This window comes from Hyaena hyaena, unplaced genomic scaffold, assembly GCF_003009895.1.
Source record: "Hyaena hyaena isolate Hyena2069 unplaced genomic scaffold, ASM300989v1 scaffold_205, whole genome shotgun sequence".
Taxonomy (NCBI): Eukaryota; Metazoa; Chordata; class Mammalia; order Carnivora; family Hyaenidae; genus Hyaena; species Hyaena hyaena.
In genome coordinates, this window is record NW_024080838.1 from 2423679 (window position 1) to 2442964 (window position 19286).

The window sequence follows — 19286 nt, forward strand, 5'->3', positions numbered from 1 at the left end:
GTTCAATTTTGTATTAACTTCTTAGACCACTGTCAAAGAAATGTCAGCCCAAGTTGCTTAGGATTGGTCTATTTCACTATGGAGTACTCTTCAGGAAGATTCTGATCACTCTGCAAGGAGTATTGTCTGTAGGAGCAAAGAACAAATGAGAAAGCCAAAATGTCCTTAAGTTCAACATGGCAGAATAAAAATGTCTTGCTTTGGGAAAGGGAGATGATGTCTTCTTCCTGTGGCATCTTGGGAACCTTTCATAGTGCCTTGTCCATTGTAAGCTGCTCAATATTGATTTACTGAATGACTGAATGGAGCATCCATAAGAGAACATCTTATGGAAGAGATGACACGAGGTGGATCTTAAAAAATGGGCAGAAAAGGACGGATAAAGTGGGAGGGCATTTTAGGTGGGAGGAGAAAAGGATACATAATAGGCTAATCCAAAGTTCGAGGTTAGGCCTAAATGTGGAGTGTCTGGGACTGAGTGGAAGGCACTGGAGAGAAAAAAACTATTCATAGGGGGATACAATGACAACCAACATCATTACATCATATAAATGAGCTAGTGAGTTGAAGAGTACTCATCCTCTGATACGCTCCCTACTGTACTGGGCAAACAGCAGAGAACAAGATAGATGTGACACTTAGGTCCAGTGGAAGATGGAGAATAATGGCAGAAGCATGGTAAGTGTGTGGATAAGTGAGGTACCCTAATTCCAGCCACCAACCATTGATAACCACCTGGGACCCAGAGTAAGGGCAGCATGCCTGAGTCAGTCAATTCTAATGATAATGAGAAAATGATTGGTGTTGTTTTAAGCCACTAAGTTCTAGTGTTTCTGACACAGCAAGAGCTAGCTAGAACACTATCCTGATAACACCGAATGAAAGAGGGATCTTTTCACATGCCTTCTCACACTGTGCTGTAACCCCAGGAGGACATGTGGGCTCTGAAGCAACAGACGTTTATAATAAACGAAACAATCTACGAAAGGCACATAACGGGTTAGGGGATAAGATGTTCCATCCAAATATTCTCATTAGGAGAATAAGTGTATGCTTTGGGCAAATTGTCGACTGCAAAAAACCCCACCATTTTTCAAGGAAATTATGAAAATTTCAAGAATGAAATGCTAATGATCCACTAAACAAACTTCTTCCTTGATGGGGTCTTAGCCTTTAGCGTCATCTACTATTTTGGGGTAAACACGAGGCTCATTAGTTCACGCTGTACTGCTGCCCCTGAGCATCACTTCTGGGAATAGATGGAACAGCCCAGTGTCCAGTCAGCAGAGCCACCACAGCCACCAGCTGTTTGTTCAGAGCAGCAGAGCTTGGGCAGGACAGGCCTGCTACTTACTGCTTTTTTCTTTTTTTTTTTGTAATGAATGGTTGTTAGCTAACAACCAGGACCATATTCACACAGGACATAAGAGGTATTTGACTGCTCTCTGTGAAAGTCAGAGAAGATAAAAGAGAAGTTGGGGGATAGGAAGCATGCCCTATTATTCCCTAAGACTTTGAAGGCAGAGAAATCCAAACAGCAGGCACAGAAAATACAATGAAGATTCTATAAAGGCCCAGAGTTTTCTTTAAAAGGGGTAAGGCCTCACCAAGCATAAGCAAAAGAAATTCTTTTGGGTGTTCCTTACAGAAGGAAGAACGCATTTGTTTATATAATTCTTCAACTAGGTACCCACATTCTGAGTGCTATTGACAGTAACGATGATGATTAATGCTCATGCAGCATATTACTCACCAGCCACTGTTCTGCTTGCTTTACATTTATCACCTCATTCCATTCTCACAGCAGGCCTAGGAGGTGGGTATCATGAGCCCATTTAACAGACAAGCAAACTGCCGTGAGCCCGTGGCCACACAGTGAGTCGTGGGAGCCCTTCCTTAGTATTCTAACTCCGAAGAGACATGTGCTCTAGCAGGGAGGGTATCAGACCACGGATTGGTATTTTCATCTTGGCTCCACCACCAACTAACTATAGCAATTTGGACAAGTCATTTCTTTCACCTGAAGGATGAAAGAGGTAAATTAGGAGATTCAGAAGATCCCTCCTACTCTAGAACTGCTGATTCTATGAATAATTCTGGCCTCTGAGTAACAATCAGCTAAAAGCAAACCTTACTTTTTAAAAATAAAATGTTTATTTTTAGAGAGAGACAGAGAAAGATTACAAGTGGGGGAGGGGCAGAGAGAGAGAGGGAGGGACACATAGAATCGGAAGCAGGCTCCAGGCTCTGAGTTGTCGGCAGAGCCTGATGTGGGGTGAGATCATGACCTGAGCTGAAGGTGGATGCTTAACTGACTGAGCCACCCAGGTGCCCCCAAACCTTACTTTCTGAAGCAGCACTGAATACAGAGTGTACAGAACTGAGAGGTGTGAACATCTTGTGGGCCTTGAGAAACAAAAGGCACCACTCACTGGTGTTGTGTTTCAAAATACCACGTGATGGATCAGAATGAGGCAGCTTTAACCTGCTGTCAGGACATGTTTACTTTTACAAAAAAAATAAAGCATCCCAAGAGAAAATAGAAGATCATCAATAAGATGAAATGTAGGACCAAATATTTAAAAAAAAAAAGCAATACAGAGAGCATTATGTGGTTTTTATTGGCACTTATTTTGAAAAGCACTTGGCCTGCCTATGACCACAGCAGTAACCATTTACATTCTGGTTAACTTATTTCTTCTGAGAACTAAGTCCTGGGTTAGTTTGTGCTGCTGAGGAAGAAATAAAACATAACCTCACGATGTCTTCTCAGGAATCTTTTATTTCTCTCATCTTTGATAAAGTTTGACCCTAATGAAACTTAAATGAAAATTTCAAGTCAATATGCAGATTCACAAGCATCTTATTGAGGGGTCACAGATACATGATGACAGAAGCAGTGAGAACATCCTGGGCCATTGCCCACAGTGGCAAAATAAGGTTTCAGACCTCCTGAATTCAGCAAGGGTATAATCTACAAGTAACTCCCCTGAAAATTCACTGGAGTTGACCACTTAAGGCAACTTCCCCCTTCCCACTCGTGCTTACTGGGTTCTACGTTGGTACTGGCAGTTGGATTGGAGATCAAAGCCATGTTCCTTCAAGGATCCTTAGAAGTTTATACAGGGGAAGTGTCTTTTCTGAGGATGTGGAGCTCTCTGCTGGACTCTACGTCTTCACGGTGGCAGAACATTAACTTCTCAGATCAGCATGCCAGTTCTCAATCAACTCAGAAATTTAAGACCAAGTGTTTGTTAATACAGCATCCACTGGAGTACAATTCCTGATTTCTTAGGAACCCATTAACTCATTGGGAGCCCCCTTCCAACTCAAACCCATGAGTGATTTGAACATAGGGTTATTCAGCCCACAGGGACTGGCTGAGAGGCTGGAAGTTCCGATGGCTGACTGTCCTCTTATTTAACAGTACCATGTGGGATTTCCTGTCCCCAGGGGTATGGCAGAGGAGAGTATCCAAAGTGCAAGTGGTGACCTGGCCATTTATGTGGAGTTTCCCATAGATCTCATCAAATTTGGCCAGAAGGGCAGGCACATCCTTCACTTTTTTCCTTGCTTTGGCCAGCTGGGGAAAAGCCAGAGAGCAGATCATTATCTCTATGGAAGATTTCTTCCTTATTCTTCTTATTCTCCAAGAAGCAGAGATCCAAATGCATTAAAATGTATAGTGTATACCTATAATGGTGAAAACCAGAGTACTGGGCCACACAGAGGTATGAATGACTACAAGGGATTCCATAAGCTATATACCAAATTCACAATTGGTACTTGACAATCATTCCTGATATCTCATAAAAAGGGCATTTATGTGGTACATACTATACAATGAAACATACTAGGAAAAGGAGTCAAATAGCAATGGAAACAGGTTTGCCAAATTTAATAATCAGAGCAGGACGCAGGGCCAAGTAGGTAGGGCTTTATAACATGGTAAGTTTTCTGGAATGTATTCTAGAAGCTGGAAGAAGGTCCAAATTAGGACAGGATCTGATTTAAGTTTAAACATCTGAAGATTATGTTGTTTAAACATGTGTAGAGAAAGGGAGGATGGAGACTAATCCAGAGGCCAATAACACAGTCCACATGAGAGAAGATCACAGTCTAAACTGGAAAATGTAGGCACAATATGCAGAAGTAAACATCGATCAAGTATATCTAGGGGGTTAAACTGAAAGGATTTATTGTAGAAGAGGTCAAGGAAAGGGAGGAATCAAAGACATCTTCCCAATTTGGGCTTTAGTGACTTGGTGATGGGTGAGGTAATTAATGGAGATGGGAAAGATGGGAGGAACAGATTTAGAGGGGTAAAAACATCAAGAGTTCTGATTGAGATGTCTGTGAAAGTTCTATGTGGGTAAGTCAAGAGTTTGTTGGATATATACAAATATGAGGCATGGAGGAGAGGTCTAAACCTAAGGTATAAACATTGGAGTCACAAGCGTATGAACAGTATTTAATTCTACAAAAATGGGTGAGCTCTAAATAACAATGTAAAGCTACCTTTGAACAAAATCAGCATCTGACTTAGTTCAATCCTTATTTATGATACAATCTAACAAGATTTCTTGATAAAATTTACTTGTGATCAAGGTCCCTAAGAAATCCTCTGGTCACCTTCTAGATATAGGTCATAATCTTTTCCGCTGCTGACATACCTTCCTTTAAAACAATGGCTCCCATGAACCTTCAGGTATGAAGATTCAACACTTTATGTCATTCTTAAGAAGAATAGCTTGTTCCATTCATCTGTTGATGGACACTTAGGCTCTTTCCATGTTTTAGCTATTGTGGAGAAGATGTGGTTTATCTATACCATGGAATACTACATGGCAATGAGAAACAATGAAATCTGGCCATGTGTAGCAACATGGATGGACCTTGAGGGTGTTATGCTGAGCGAAATAAGTCAGGCAGAGAAGGACAAATATCATATGTTTGCACGTATAGGAGGATTAGGAGGAACTTGACGGAGGAACAAGGGGGAGAAGAAGGGCGGAAATGGTGGGGGAAAGGGAGAGAGGCAAACCATGAGAGACTCTTGAATGCTGACAAAAACTGAGGACTGATGGATGTGGGGGGGAGGGGGGGATGGGCATGGAGGAGGGCACTTTGGGGATGAGCACTGAGTGTTATGTAGAAACTAATTTGACAATAAACTATTTGTAAAAAAAAAAAATAAAAAAAATTAAAAAAAAATAAAAAAAAAGAATAGCTTGTTTAGTCCCTGCCCCATGTTGAAGGCAAAGTGACCTAATGGACAGCATATGGTTTCCAAAAGCAGCCAAGCAAACATGCCAACCTGGTGAGAACTTTGCTCTAATTGCATACACCGCCTCAATTCTCTCCCATCACTACACAAATACCAAACTGTGTCATTAGGACTATTCTACCATTTAAGCAGAAAAGAGATTTTACTCCATTGTTATGCATGCATACTCCACATGCAGTCTTACAAGCCTATTTAGAGCTGGTTCAAAGGCTACTGGAGTTAGAGCATTTGTTTATTTCTCAAAGGCAGCTCCCCATGCAGCCTCACAACACCCAAGAACACACTCAGCTCGAGGGGGAGCTTTTGAGATAAATCAATCTTACAGACTTTGGGGGGAAAATCAGATAAAAATCAGTATTTCTCAACGTGGAGTTTGTTTGGATGCTTGAGTCATTATAATTGGGACGACATATTGACAAACCAGGTCTAACCGGAGTGATTAACATTAGTGCTGTTGGGGAAACTGAAGTTGTGTCAGTAACGGACGCACATGCACATGAATGTGCACTTTAAAGCCTGTTTACATTTCCAGTTCCCCTACTTTTCTAAACACACTCCAAAAGGGTTTGGGTGGACCCTTTTGGGTCTAAGTGCCATGAATACAAATAGATAGACGCTTTAAGTTAGCCATATCCAGTTAGTTTCCTGATAAGCTCCCTTTGCAAGCAGAAAGAAGCCTTTTGGGCGGAAGTACGAAAAAGGGGTAGGGCTGGGAGGGCAAGAGAGTCAGAGGAGGGAGAAAGAAGCCTGCTGCCCACTCCTGCCAACCAGCAGGGGCCAGTACTGTCAGAAGGCAAGGGAGGGAGGGAGACAGGTCCTTTCATTAGTCAAAATGACAATACCAATATCTTTAGTAACTAACTCATCACTGCCAGTAATTTACGATTTCCTTACAGTAACTAACTCATCACTGCCAGAAATTTATGATTTCTTTACAGTTTTTCCCCTTTAGCTACCTGTGTACAAATTACTAAATTTCAAATTACTTACAGTAGCTCCTCTTTCTGTGCTTCAGCCATCAGTGTGAGACATGGGTTCCTTTGTCGCATTTTGCTTTCAATTTTTGGAAACTGCTTATCATTTCTATTTAATTTTGTTTCACAGTTTTGCAAAAACATTTATACAGTTCCAATAGTTGGTCTATTCAGTACCTATAACTACAGTTCTAATGATAGAAGCAGTCATATAGCCTAATGTCTGGCAGGTCCAGCACCTCTCCTTGCTCTTCTTTCACAGGGTTTTCCCAGTTAATCTTCTGGTTTGTTCTTTCTACTAAACTTTAACTACAGAAGTAAAACTAATGGCACTTTCATTATGTTACATTATCACAGTGGGTTGGGAAGAACTGACTTCATGGGATTGAGTCTTCCTATCCCAACACACAGCATGTCTTTTGTGTAAGGAGGGATGATTTTTAAAAAAAATTAAGGTGAGGGCTACTGTAGCCTATTGTTTGTTGACGGGAATGTTCCTCAGGGAAGGGGATGTTCATGATGCTCAAAAGAGGGTAAGACACCTTCTGAACTGATGTCTTGCAGTGGGTCAGAGGGATGGGCTCCAGGGGCTATTGGGGGAGCCTGCACCAGAGAGGTATGTCCAGTCTCCATGGCTTTAGGGGGGAAGCTGAGCAGAGGGGACAGGAGGCGGTTGGTGAGGCAGCAGTTCTCTCCTGATTGCTCTGATTTCCCCCATGAACCAGGGACAGGGGTGGGGGAGTGGGGTGAAGGTACTGGAGGGCTTGAGGAGAAAGAGAAATGAGAGCCGGGACCCAGGAAAATAGTATTCTGGGGGCAGAGGTGGAGGGTGGGGGTAACAATGTAAGAGGCCCAAGTTTTCCTAGACTTTCAGAGGATATTTCCTGTTGGAAGAAAAAAAAATCTTTGCACCCAAACACAGAAATCTTTGAACAGAAAGAAGAGGGAGTTTGCCATATGTGGCACTCTGTAAGGTGGCGGCCTGTAGAATGAAGACAGTAAGTAGACACTCTAATGAACATCCTTTCACCTGTAAATCATTTCTGCAGCAATCTCATACTCACCACTTCTTCAGAGAACTCTTGTCTTTTCACAAATTGTGATAAATTTCCCTCTGCAGCATCCTTTAGTATCTTTATCAGGGTTTTCAACATATTTGACTGGATATGAATCAAAATCTGAATACAAAGAACAAGCAAGCAAAAACAAGACTGAACCAGTGCTCAACAATGATATATGTACCTGACATTTACAGTTACCTATCTGTTTTCAAGCTATTTCCTAATTCATTGTCTTGCACAAGTTCAAAGATGCTTTGAGAATATATGTCTGTCAGCCAGAACTTTGTTTCCAATAGCTAATCAAAACACCTCAACTTTAAAACGTAAAGGTAGAAATGGAGAAAATATGGATTTTGGAGTCTGGTATATTTGGGCCAGAATCTCTGGCCATGTATTTTATCCTGTTCAACTTCTGTTATTTGTAAAATGAGGAGAATAGGTTTACATCTCACATTTGGAGTTACTGTGAATATTGAATAAAAGTACACAGGAGGTACTCAAACATTACTATCAGTTTCTTCCTATTTTTTCCAGATTCAGAGCAGAGGACTATCAGACAATCTTCTAAGATTGACTGTGGGGCGAAATATACCTTTACCTATACCTATACTTTTACCTTTACCTATACCTTTTTTCTTTTCTTTTTCTTCCTTCCTTCCTTTCTTTTTTTTCTTTCAGGAAATTGTGCAGGCATCAAGAGAAAGCTGGTTCAAGTACTCCTATTTATACTGTGGCTATTAAGGAACTTCTAAAACTGGGTACTGTACTTGGCTTTTAAAATGGTACCACTAGAGGCGCCTGGGTGGCTCAGTCAGTTAAGTGTCTGACTTCGGCTCAGGTCATGATCTCAAGGTTCGTGGGTCCGATCGAGGCCCATGTCGGGCTCTGTGCTGACAGCTCAGAGCCTGGAGCCTGCTTCGGATTCTGTGTCTCCCTCTGTCTCTGACCCTCCCCTGCTCAGAGTGTCTCTCTCTCTCTCTCTCTCTCTCTCAGAAAAAAACATTTAAAAAAAAATAAAAAAATAAAATGGTACCACTAACTACCTTCCATCAGACAGGCATAATTAACCCAAGAAAAAAACCACATTCCTGTCTCCCCTTATTACCAACGTTCACTAGTACAATTTGAAAACTACAGAAAAGGTTAAAGAAAATAAGAACAACTCAGAATTCCCCAACTGTTATCCAGTGTTTATAATTTCATGTATTACCTTCCAAATGTATTAATTTCCACCTGATCTGATTCTGCTTTCTGTCAACTATTATACAATGAATATTTTCTCATTAAGAAATTATAGACTACCTCATTTTTAATAATGAATGCATAGCAATCCATCATATACATAGGATAATTTGTTAATTTAAACAATACCACTCTTCAATATACTGAAAAATTCAATATATTGACAAATGCATACATTAAAAAAAAACTTTTTAACTTTTTAGGACTTGATTCCCAGAAGTTAAATTATAAAGTCAAAGAATATAAACATTTTAAAGGCTCTTGATCCTTTGGAAAAGTAGTTTTTCCGGAGGAGATATTCCTTTTCATATAGCAAATGAACTAAGTTCTTTCTACAGACCATTTATAACAATTTAAGTTCGTTGAGGAGTTGATCAGGATGAAGGGCTATCTTTGGTCCCAAAGAACAGACTGAAATGATCCCAAGTAGGCTAAATCCAAAGAACCCCATCTGAGTTCCGTGTTCTAAAGCACAGGCAAAATCATGAGCACATTTTCACTTAGAGGCAACACTCCACAGGTTTCTCACATTCAAGCAGAAGTACTCCCTGCCCTTTTCCGGATTATCTTTCCAAGGATATCCAGACAACAACAGCTTCGAAAGACATACACAGTGCCCCATGCAGAGAACAGGGCAGGCATGCTTACTGCCATTTTGAGAGATCTGGGTTCTCCAAAGTCAGGCATCCTCTCTTTTAAGTATAACTTCCTGTGTGTGTTAAGAGGCATATAGGTCTCATCTTGCTGTGTGGGAACTGGGTTCAAGGAACTGATGCAAAAATGCTAATGTTGTGGCTACTACTATTGCTCTGATTAAGAAAATACCCTTCACCTCTCAGCACCTTGTGAACTCTACCAGCATCCATGAAACTATGGAAGGTTAACTCGTTAGCTTAAAAGTATAAAATCTCTAACTCTCAATAGTACTTCAAACTCTTATATTAATAAAAACCAATTCTGACTGGGTTGAAGCTGTCTGTCCTATTGAGGGCAAGGAGAAGTCGACCTTGTTAGGTGTTAGGTCTCTCGTGCCTGGCACCTAGTAGACCCTCGCCAATAAGGAATTGGAGGAGAGCAGAGGTCCCCTAGCAATTTACACAGATAAACCTCCCGGAGCTCCATGCTAGGATCTATTAATGATGTGCTCCTGGAAGATTTCAACTTCTCTTCGTAAGTCTTCCCAATTTCCCTCCTTGCCTCCAGCAACTATCTGTGATTCAGAAGGGATTTCAAGAGTAAAGTTCAATAACTCGAAACCGATGGAGGACAATATTGAGGAGGCAGTTGCTGATGAAAGGCAAAGAGAATTTAAAGCTAGGAGAATTGATCTCAAACTGAAACCTCAGGGTACGGTTAAGGAAAACTAGATTAAGGTACAGCACAATGCTTTAATCTTAACAGGTTTCAAACCAAAGGCTAAAAAAATTAGCAAGGAATAGGCGGAATTTAGGTAAGAAAAACTACTCCAGGAACTACAGGACACCTCCTGCCCATCTGGTTTCCTGAAATCTCAAGAAATGTTCACAAGTCATTGGGTCCTTTGACCAAAATAAAGGACAAGAAGCCCCGAATATGCAGAAATTTACATTTTGTCTCTTTTAAGTTAGCTATATTTGAAGGAGAATATCATAGTGCAATAGAGACTGCTAGTTTTCTAAACAATATCTATCCTCCCCTTCTTTTTTTTTTTGATTAACAGAACTCCCTAACTTCAACTGATGCTGCCATGTACAGAATTCTAAGACTGTATTTCTCAGGTTTCTTTGCTACTATGTATGGTTACAGTATTCAGTTCTGGCCAATAACATTTGAGTCCAAGTGGCTGGGTGAGACACTGGGGAAAGGATCCTCAAAAGGGTCCAATGTCTTTTTGTCTTCTATTCTTCCTCTATCTTGCTGGAAAAGATGTAATAGATAAAAATCATGTGCTTAGTATGGTGGTATGGAAACACAGAAAGAGGCTGGGTCCCTAATGTTACCATAGAATGTCACATCAGACCTAGACTGACCATCTACATGGTTTTATACATAGAAGAAAAACAATGCTTCTCATTTCTATAAACTCCTTTTTTTCCCTCTCAAGTCTACATTGCTCTTAACCAAAATGCAATTCTTAAGCTCCAAAATCTTAAGGGATTTATGGGAAAGAGTCCTATCTCCTTGTCTATCCTACATGCAGCCTAGGAGGCTTCCTAGCATGGGCTGTAACTTTAGGATGACCTTAGTGACTGGAGAAAGGGTCATTAAAACATTTATCTGTGTTGGGGAACCTGGGTGGCTCAGTCAGTTGAGTGTCCGACTCTTGATTTTGGCTCGGGTCAGAATCTCATGGTTGGTGGGATCAAATCCCACACTGGACTCTGCACTGACAGCACGAAGCCTGCTTGGAATTCTCTCTCCCTCTCTCTGCCCCTCCCCTATTCATGCAAGCACAAATGCATATGATGCTCTCTCTCAAAAATAAACATTGCGGGCCTAGGAATTTACCCAAGGGATACAGAAATGCTGAGGCATAGGAGCACATGTACCCCAATGTTCATAGCAGCACTCTCCACAATAGCTAAAACATGGAAAGAGCCTAAGTGTCCATCAACAGACGAATGGATCAAGAAGATGTGGTTTATCTATACCATGGAATACTACATGGCAATGAGAAACAATGAAATCTGGCCATGTGTAGCAACATGGATGGACCTTGAGGGTGTTATGCTGAGCGAAATAAGTCAGGCAGAGAAGGACAAATATCATATGTTTGCACGTATAGGAGGATTAGGAGGAACTTGACGGAGGACCAAGGGGGAGAAGAAGGGCGGAAATGGTGGGGGAAAGGGAGAGAGGCAAACCATGAGAGACTCTTGAATGCTGACAAAAACTGAGGACTGATGGATGTGGGGGGGAGGGGGGGATGGGCATGAAAGAGGGCACTTTGGGGATGAGCACTGAGTGTTATGTAGAAACTAATTTGACAATAAACTATTTGTAAAAAAAAAAAAATAATAAAGTAAAACATATGTTTTATATAAAAAAAAACATTAAAATAAAACCATTTTTCTGTGTTAACAAATAATGATAAAAGTAGCAAAACTAACCAACTGTCAATTCCCCTGCAAAGTTATTCAATTCCAAAATGGGCATGCATTTGGAGACATGCCTTATTTCTAGAGACATGATTGGAATTCAAATAGCATCAGTGGAAAGCTATCCCATGTTGGTCTCAGCTATTTTCAAACATATTTAGAAGTGGAAATTAATCCTTTGATATTGATTAACATTGCTAAAGAGGGAGCTATAGTTCTTTTGAAATTGATGGGTTTGAATTCAGACAGCAGAGCCAATATGCATGTGCCTCCATGAGATCATCTACTAAATCAATTCAGCATGTAGCAAGTATTAGCTGGGAAAATGGAAAATCAGGCCCTCTGGGTCATATTGGCAGCAGGCACAATTTTGATGAAAAGAAAATTAAGTTGAGGGGGGGAAATTAGGTAAGTTCAAATTCCAACTGGCAGCAGGAAAAGATTTTAGTAGAAGACATTAATTTTTAAAGTAGATCAGAAGAAAAAAAAAACTTCATTTATTCCTGCTACTACTGACTAAACTTTCTATGCAGCCTATTTGTCAGGTTTCCATTTCTTAATAATTAACCAATTGCCCTTAGGGATGCCAAGTAGATGACTCAGATTTAGAGAAGTTAGGGCCCATTAAATCAGTTTTTAAAAACCTGCTCTAATAACAAAGATCTGCATCTGAAAGATTATTAAACCTGAGAATGATAACTGTTTTTTTTCATTATCCCTAAGGAAGTCAAAACAGGTTTACACTGAAATATAAGAAACTTGGCTGAAGTTCTTATATTTGGAAGAAGTTCCTGAGTGAGCACTTTTAAACAATAAAATGGTCTTTTTTTTCTCTCTCTTTTTAAAAAATGCTTATTTATTTTTGAGAGAGAGAGCAGAGGCAGAGAGAGAGGGAGACAAGGAATCCGAAGCAGGCTCCAGGCTCTGAGCTGTCAGCACAGAATCTGAAGCAGGGCTTGAACCCATTAACTCTGAGATCATGCCCTGAGCCGAATTCAGATGCTCAACCAACTGAGCCACCCAGGCATCCCTAAAATGGTCTTTAAGTGTCTGAGAAATGTATACTTCTGTGACTCAATTCATGGAGGAACAATTCATATTCAAGATGAGTTCAAGGTTCCTTACATAGTGTTTGCCCAAAACATGCCCATTCCACCACATTTATCGGCTGCCTTTCCTTCCCAGCTCTCAGAGAAAAGAAGTTAGTCTTGCTGCCCTGGCTGGTGGGTGCACTCCCCACCATGCTCTGGGCCCTGGATTTCTCTACCTACTGTGAATGGACAGCTCTACTACCAGGCTATGTTTTATTTCCACCAAAGCAGTTTCTCAGATGGAAAAAACAATTATTACTGGATTCTCATAATAAATTGTGACAGCGAAGGACTGCAAGAGATAAAGCTTCTCAACAAATAAAAGGGAGGACGTGCACTACCAGCAACTGTGTTTTTTGACATCCAATCCTTTTCCTTTTCATTCAGGATTGGCTAATCCCAAACCTGAATAAAAAGATACATCCCTTATCTCTGTAGATCTGGAGTGGTGGGGAAACAGATGTGTTTGTGTTACAGCCTGACTCTGTACATAATTAGCTTCAAGAACTTGGATCATTTATTAATCCTTCGAATCTCCATTTTCCAAATGTATGATATGGGAAAATACTGTTCCTACCTTTATAAAATGAACCAGTGAGTATTGAGTACCTCGCATGGTACCTTAGCTCAGTTAAGTGAAAATGCTGCTGATCTGTATCTCTTCAATATCTCACCATCAATCCTTGCTGATCCTCCCAAGCTCACTTCAACTCTAGGAAAAGCTACCAGTGATCCACAGAACACTCCTCTTTCCTACCTGATGCTATCAACCACTTGGAATCCTAGCAATTCTACTTCTGTCCAAACCTGAAAGTACTTCATCTGCAGGCCACTCCCTCTCTCAGAAGCAATTATGTACTTGGATACCCAGAGTCGTCAAAATCCAGTAGCCAGCAGAGAAGGCACAACACACACAGCACCTTCTAGAAAACCAGGCTTCCTCATACTGTTGGCTCAAATGACCTGAACTTCTGGACTCGGGGCCTTTGCCACCTTGACATCCCAGATCTCATGGCTGTGAGTTTTCAGGCTGACCCATCTGCTCTGATCTGCAGTTTCTGTGTAGGCACCCAGTCTTGGGGTAGGGGCTGTCGGCAGCAGGCTGTGACGGGCAGGGCTATCCGTCCTCTTAGATTTCTATTCGCTGGTGCTATTTCTTCCCTGTCTGTTTCTGGGGATTCCTCGGCCTCACCACTGATGTCTTACTAAACTCACTTCTGGGTCCTCTTACCTCATTTTTTGGTGGTATTTGTCAGTTCATATCAGATCCACTGCTGGTTTTATATAGATGAGTTCTTAATGAACAGCTGTGATATTCATCCCTATCTAGGCTCCTGCCCTTTAAAAACTAGGATCTCTTTTTGGATATTTTTCTAGTATTTAGTCTCTTCCCTTCCAAAACCATGCTTTTTTTCAGTTTCTCTTTTATCACTGTGTCCATCTTTCAGGTTCTCTAATCATCTTTCCCTCACATGAAAGGACTTTGAAAAGTCAATGTAAGGTTAAATATAAGGTATTCTTATCTCAGACTTTTGGCAATCTTTTCCTCCAAACTTTACCAGAAAGGCTCATCTAGTCCTTTTTTTTTTTTTAATATTTTAATTTTTGAGAGAGAGAGAGAGGCAGAGACAGAGAAAGAAAGAGTGCAAGTGGGAAAGGGACAGAGAGAGAGGGATACACAGAATCTGAAACGGACTCCAGGCGCTGAGCTGTCAGCAGAGAGCCCGACGTGGGGCTTGAACTCATGACCTGAGCCAAAGTTAGACGCTAACCAACTGAGCCACCCAGGTGCCCCCAGTCTTTTCTTGAAAGTCATCTGGGCTCTGGTCTGGGGGTGACATTTGAGGATAATCACTACGGAAAAACAGAAAACCATGGAACCTTGGAGTTATCCCCAATTCCTATTCACTGGGTTCTAGCATTTGTTAAATATAAATATTCCTCTTTATGTAACACACTTCATTTCAAACAAATACTTCTGATATTAGCAAGCATTCACTGATCACTGATTATATGCCAGGTACTGAGCATTATTTTTTTAATTTTCACAATAAAAGGATGGCAATATTTCTATTACTATTGCTGTTTCAGATAAAAGGAAAACGGAGACCAAAGACGTTAAAGAAGCTGCCTAAGGACTTAAGGCTAGTAAGAAGTGGTTACAATTAAAAGTTTACAAGGATGCCTGGGTAGCTCAGTCAGTTAAGTATCCAACTCTTGATTTCTTATGATTCGTGGGCTCGAGCCCCAGGTTAGACTCTACTGACAGTGCAGAGCCTGCTTGGGATTCCCTCTGTCTCTCTCCACTCTCTCTGCCCCCCACCCCCGCCGCCAGCTCAAAATAAATTAAAAAAAAAAAAATATTAAAAAAGTTTATATTCTTTTAATGGGAACCCACAGCAAAACTAATCTCCTAACAAAGAATGCCCTTTAACCCATATCCCTTCAATCCAGTGGTCCTGTCCTCCTTCAGACACTGCTTAACAATTCTCTCTTCACTGAGACCTGCAGTTTGCTCCCGCTGGCCAGCACTTCACTCCCCATGCTGCAATACTGCATGGGCTGTAAGCCCTTATTCTGGTTCATACCACACTGCCATTAACACATTTCTGTTCTTTTGACAATGTTTTCCTCATCTTCTCCTTGTGAGGTTTCAGGAGACTACGTTCTTAAAAGTTAGGGGCTTTCTTTTCAACTCCCCATAACACAGGTGTACTCAGCATACAAGCAGGGCCCCAGAAGTGGTTAGCTGAACGGGGCGTATAAGGTCTTTAATGACAACAGAGCCTCTTCGTCTTTTCAATTGTGCCAGTAAGGTGTAGATGACTCGCTCCTTACTGGGACAGACAGACCACGGCAGTCTGGCAATACAAGAATGAAAACAGCTAACATTTGTTGTCAACGTCAACATGTCATGCACTATTTTATGCACCACAGGTATACTAACTCCTCGAGTTAGGTACCATGAATAGGATGCAGTTAGTACACAGATTATTCTTAAGTCTCAGTCAAGACAAAGAGGTTATCTCCTTCCTCTCTGTTTCTACAGCTTTCTGTAGTCATGTGTTATACCTGCAGCATTTAGCTACATCTTATATCTGAGCATATCTACAGTTTCCACCCATGTGTAAACTCCTGGTAGCACAGCCAGCGTTGGCTCCCATTACAGGGGCTATAATGTAACTTTAACACAGAGCTCAGTAAATCCCTGAATTCAATCAAGATTTTAGAAAATCAAAATTCATCATACACAGATTAAAAAATCTAGGCATCATCTTACTATCTTTCAAACCTTTAAACAACAGAGAAGTCACTTACATTTAAATTAGTGCAGATTATGCTTTCTGGCTTCATGATTTGAGAAAAAGTGGATATAGCTTTCGCCACCTGGTTCTAGAAGAAAGAAAACCAAGTTATACTTCACACCATAAGAACATTACCCTTTTATCGTAAAGTTTGTTTAAAGATAGTAGGATATTCCTATTTATGATGCCCTAGGGGATTTGAAGTCCACAAGGAAAAAGTTTTTTTGGTAATCAAAAATGAACTTCCTGGGGCACCTAGGTGGCTCAGGTGGTTAAGCATCTGACTCTTGGTTTCAGCTCAGGTCATGATCTCATGGTTCATGAGTTCAAGTCCCAAGATGGGCTCTGTACTGAGAGCGCACAGCCTGCTTGGGATCTTTCTCTCCCTCTCTCTCTGCCCCTCCTCCACTCATGCACTCGCTTTCTCTCTCAAAATAAACAAACATATGGAGAAAAAAATGAACTTTCTACAAAATGTTTCCTATAGTTCCATATTATTGTTTTTAAAAATAGTTTTCAAAATACTTTATTTTTATTGAAGTATAGCTAATACACACAACGTTATATTAGTCTTAGGTGTACAACCTAGTGATTCAACAACTCTATTGTGTGTGCTCTGCACAAATGTAGCTGCCATCTGTCACCATACAACGCTATTAAAAGGCTATCGACTATAATCCCTATGGTGTGCCTTTCATCCTGCGACCTATGCCCTCCAAATCTGGAAGGTCACTGAATCAAAAAAAATTTTTTTTTCCATTTATTTATTTTTGAGAGACAGAGCATAAGAGGGGGTGGGGCAGAGCGAGAATGAGACAAAGAGTCCAAAGCAGGTTTCAGGCTCTCTTGTGAACCCCAAGATCGTGACCTGAGTCAAAGTGGGCTTAACCGACTGAGCCACCCAGACACCCCAGATTACTGAATGTTTTAATAACCTGAGTTCCAGGTTTTTTAAAAAAATGTTTATTTATTTGAGAATTCGCGAGCAAGGGAGGGGCAGACAGAAAATTTCAAGCGGGCTCTGCATTGACAGAGGTTCAAACCCATGAACTTGTGAGATCATGACCTGATCTGAAATCAAGAGTCAGACACTTAACCAACTGAGCCACTCAGAGGCCTCTGAGTTCTTGTTTTTAAACTGGAGGCATAAAGTTGGTATTTTTCCCTCTCTCACTGGACAGGTTTTAAAAAGAAAAAGAAATGAATTTTGAGAAGCAGAAATGCAAACTCCACCTTTGACTAAATTAGAAGAGCAGAAACCTCAAACCTCAGAAGAGATGAAAGTACTGCTGACAACACGGGAGATGGAGAATAGGGTGAGTTCTGGACAGAGCAGTGAAGAGAGAACACTGCTGCCTATCTTAGGAGCTCACAAAGTAGTTCTTGAAGGTGAGGGGCACAATCTGAAGTACAAAATCTGAATACCTGTTTACAGTGATGGCAATGGAATTTAGGACTAGTAAGGAGAGGTCCTCTGCATCTTTTTTGTGGCAAAGATGAGGCTAACCAAGAATTTAAATAAAGAAGCCATATTCACAGGAAAGAGTCTGTCACTATGACAGTGGCAGAGAATAAGATTCCTCATTAAAAGCTGCCTCCTTGCCCATTCCCATTAGCCACGGGGAAATAAGGCCTATGCATTTCTGTAGACAAAACTCATACATAAAAAAACAATTCCTACTAGTCCAGAACATGACAATATGTCTCTGCTTTCTTTCGGACATGGATTTTCTATAAATGACTGGTGTAAGAAACTTGTTTTTCAGTGATGAGTACTCAAAAATGAACAAGCACATGATCTATACAAAGACACAATGAGGAAAATGAAGAGCGAGAAAAGGGATATAGCAAAACAGAATCCAAAAATACCTGGCAAATGAGGAAACTCCAACAGAGAAAGGTTTCCATGGATGTAGAGGACAGTAATGAGAAAACAAGATCGAGTAACTCAGAAACAGGAAAAAGAAAAAAAATCAGGTAGGCCTCAGATTTCTCCACAGCAAGATTCTATACTAGAAGACAGAAGAGCAATGCGTAAAAAAAACCTCGAAAGAGGGGCACCTGGGTGGCTTAGCGGGTGAAGCGAGCAACTCTTAACTTCAGCACAGGTCATAATCTCATGGTCCTGAGAGTGAGCCATGCTTCCAGCTCCGCAATGAGCATGTAGCCGACCTAAGGCTCTCTCTCTCCCTTTTCCTCTCCCCCTCCCTTGCACATGCATGCATATATGCTCTCCCTCTCAAAACAAAACCAAAAACTCGAGAGAAAAAGGGTCACCTCAAAACTATGTATCTGGTCAAACTGTAGTTCAAGTCAAAAAACTAGGCAAATAATTTTAAATACCAAGAACATGGGAAATACTGTTCCTCTGAAGAAAGAAGACATTTTACTAGAAGATACATTTCAATCAACAAAGGGATGACTGGAAAACCAGAAGTAAATGAATATTTTAAAATATATGAATATGGTTAAGTATACGTAAGAATATATACCTAAATATATGTAAGACTAAAACAAACGTGGGGACTGTGATTACAGAATGAAGGACAAGTGTTATATAGTTGGATAATGAAGACAAGAGGAAAAAGAATGTAAGAGACAGTATGCTTAAGTGCCTTGTCTTCATTATGTGTGGTCAGAAAAATAGCACTTAAAGCTGACAAACAAAGCATATTTAAGAGAAAAATAAGTACTATGAAAAGTAACATATCAACCAAAATTGGGTGGCGGAGAAGGAGAAAAATGAGAGAAAAAAGAGGAAAAAACCAATTTCAGCATTACTCACAGTAGGGAATTAATAGGTACTGTCAGAGTAATTAGAAGACTAAGAAGAGTAAATCAAGTTATGGTTTTAAAGTACCTACTAACTCAAAAATACAAACCAAAACAAAGAAAACTACCACATGCTGTAAGTAATTCTAAAAGCTGTAAAAGCAAAACATGACTGAAACCTAAGACTAAATACACCACATCTATCTAGATAGAGGACGTTAAAGAAAGCCTAGCAGCATATCATAAGACAAAGTTCATGTCTATGCCGTGTACAAGAGATACACATAATACAATTCAGAAAAGATGGCAAATAAAAGGATAGGAAAAGGTGTGTAGGAGGCAACTGCAAACCTAATTAATCCAAAGAGGCAAACAAAAACTGGGGTGGGGTGGAGAGATATTAACATTAGACAAGGTGAAATCCCAAAAGGAAGCATTTTAAACAAAACGAAAAGATGTACTTTGTCATGCAACAGT

At 40.5% G+C, this 19286-nt stretch overlaps 1 protein-coding gene across 2 annotated transcripts in view; it reads right to left on the bottom strand.

The window, feature by feature from the left end:
* Positions 1-2762: 2762 nt before the first annotated feature.
* The window catches only part of PTCD2 (pentatricopeptide repeat domain 2), a 34364-nt gene continuing 17840 nt past the window's right edge, over positions 2763-19286 (bottom strand). For both annotated transcript variants that reach the window (XM_039242082.1, XM_039242083.1), the window contains exons 8-10: positions 16051-16125; positions 7326-7439; positions 2763-3583 (exon numbers count right to left, since the gene is read on the bottom strand). In XM_039242082.1, coding sequence (XP_039098013.1) covers positions 3359-3583; positions 7326-7439; positions 16051-16125 — 414 coding nt within the window. In that variant the 3' untranslated portion in view covers positions 2763-3358. The remainder of the gene's footprint in view (positions 3584-7325; positions 7440-16050; positions 16126-19286) is intronic.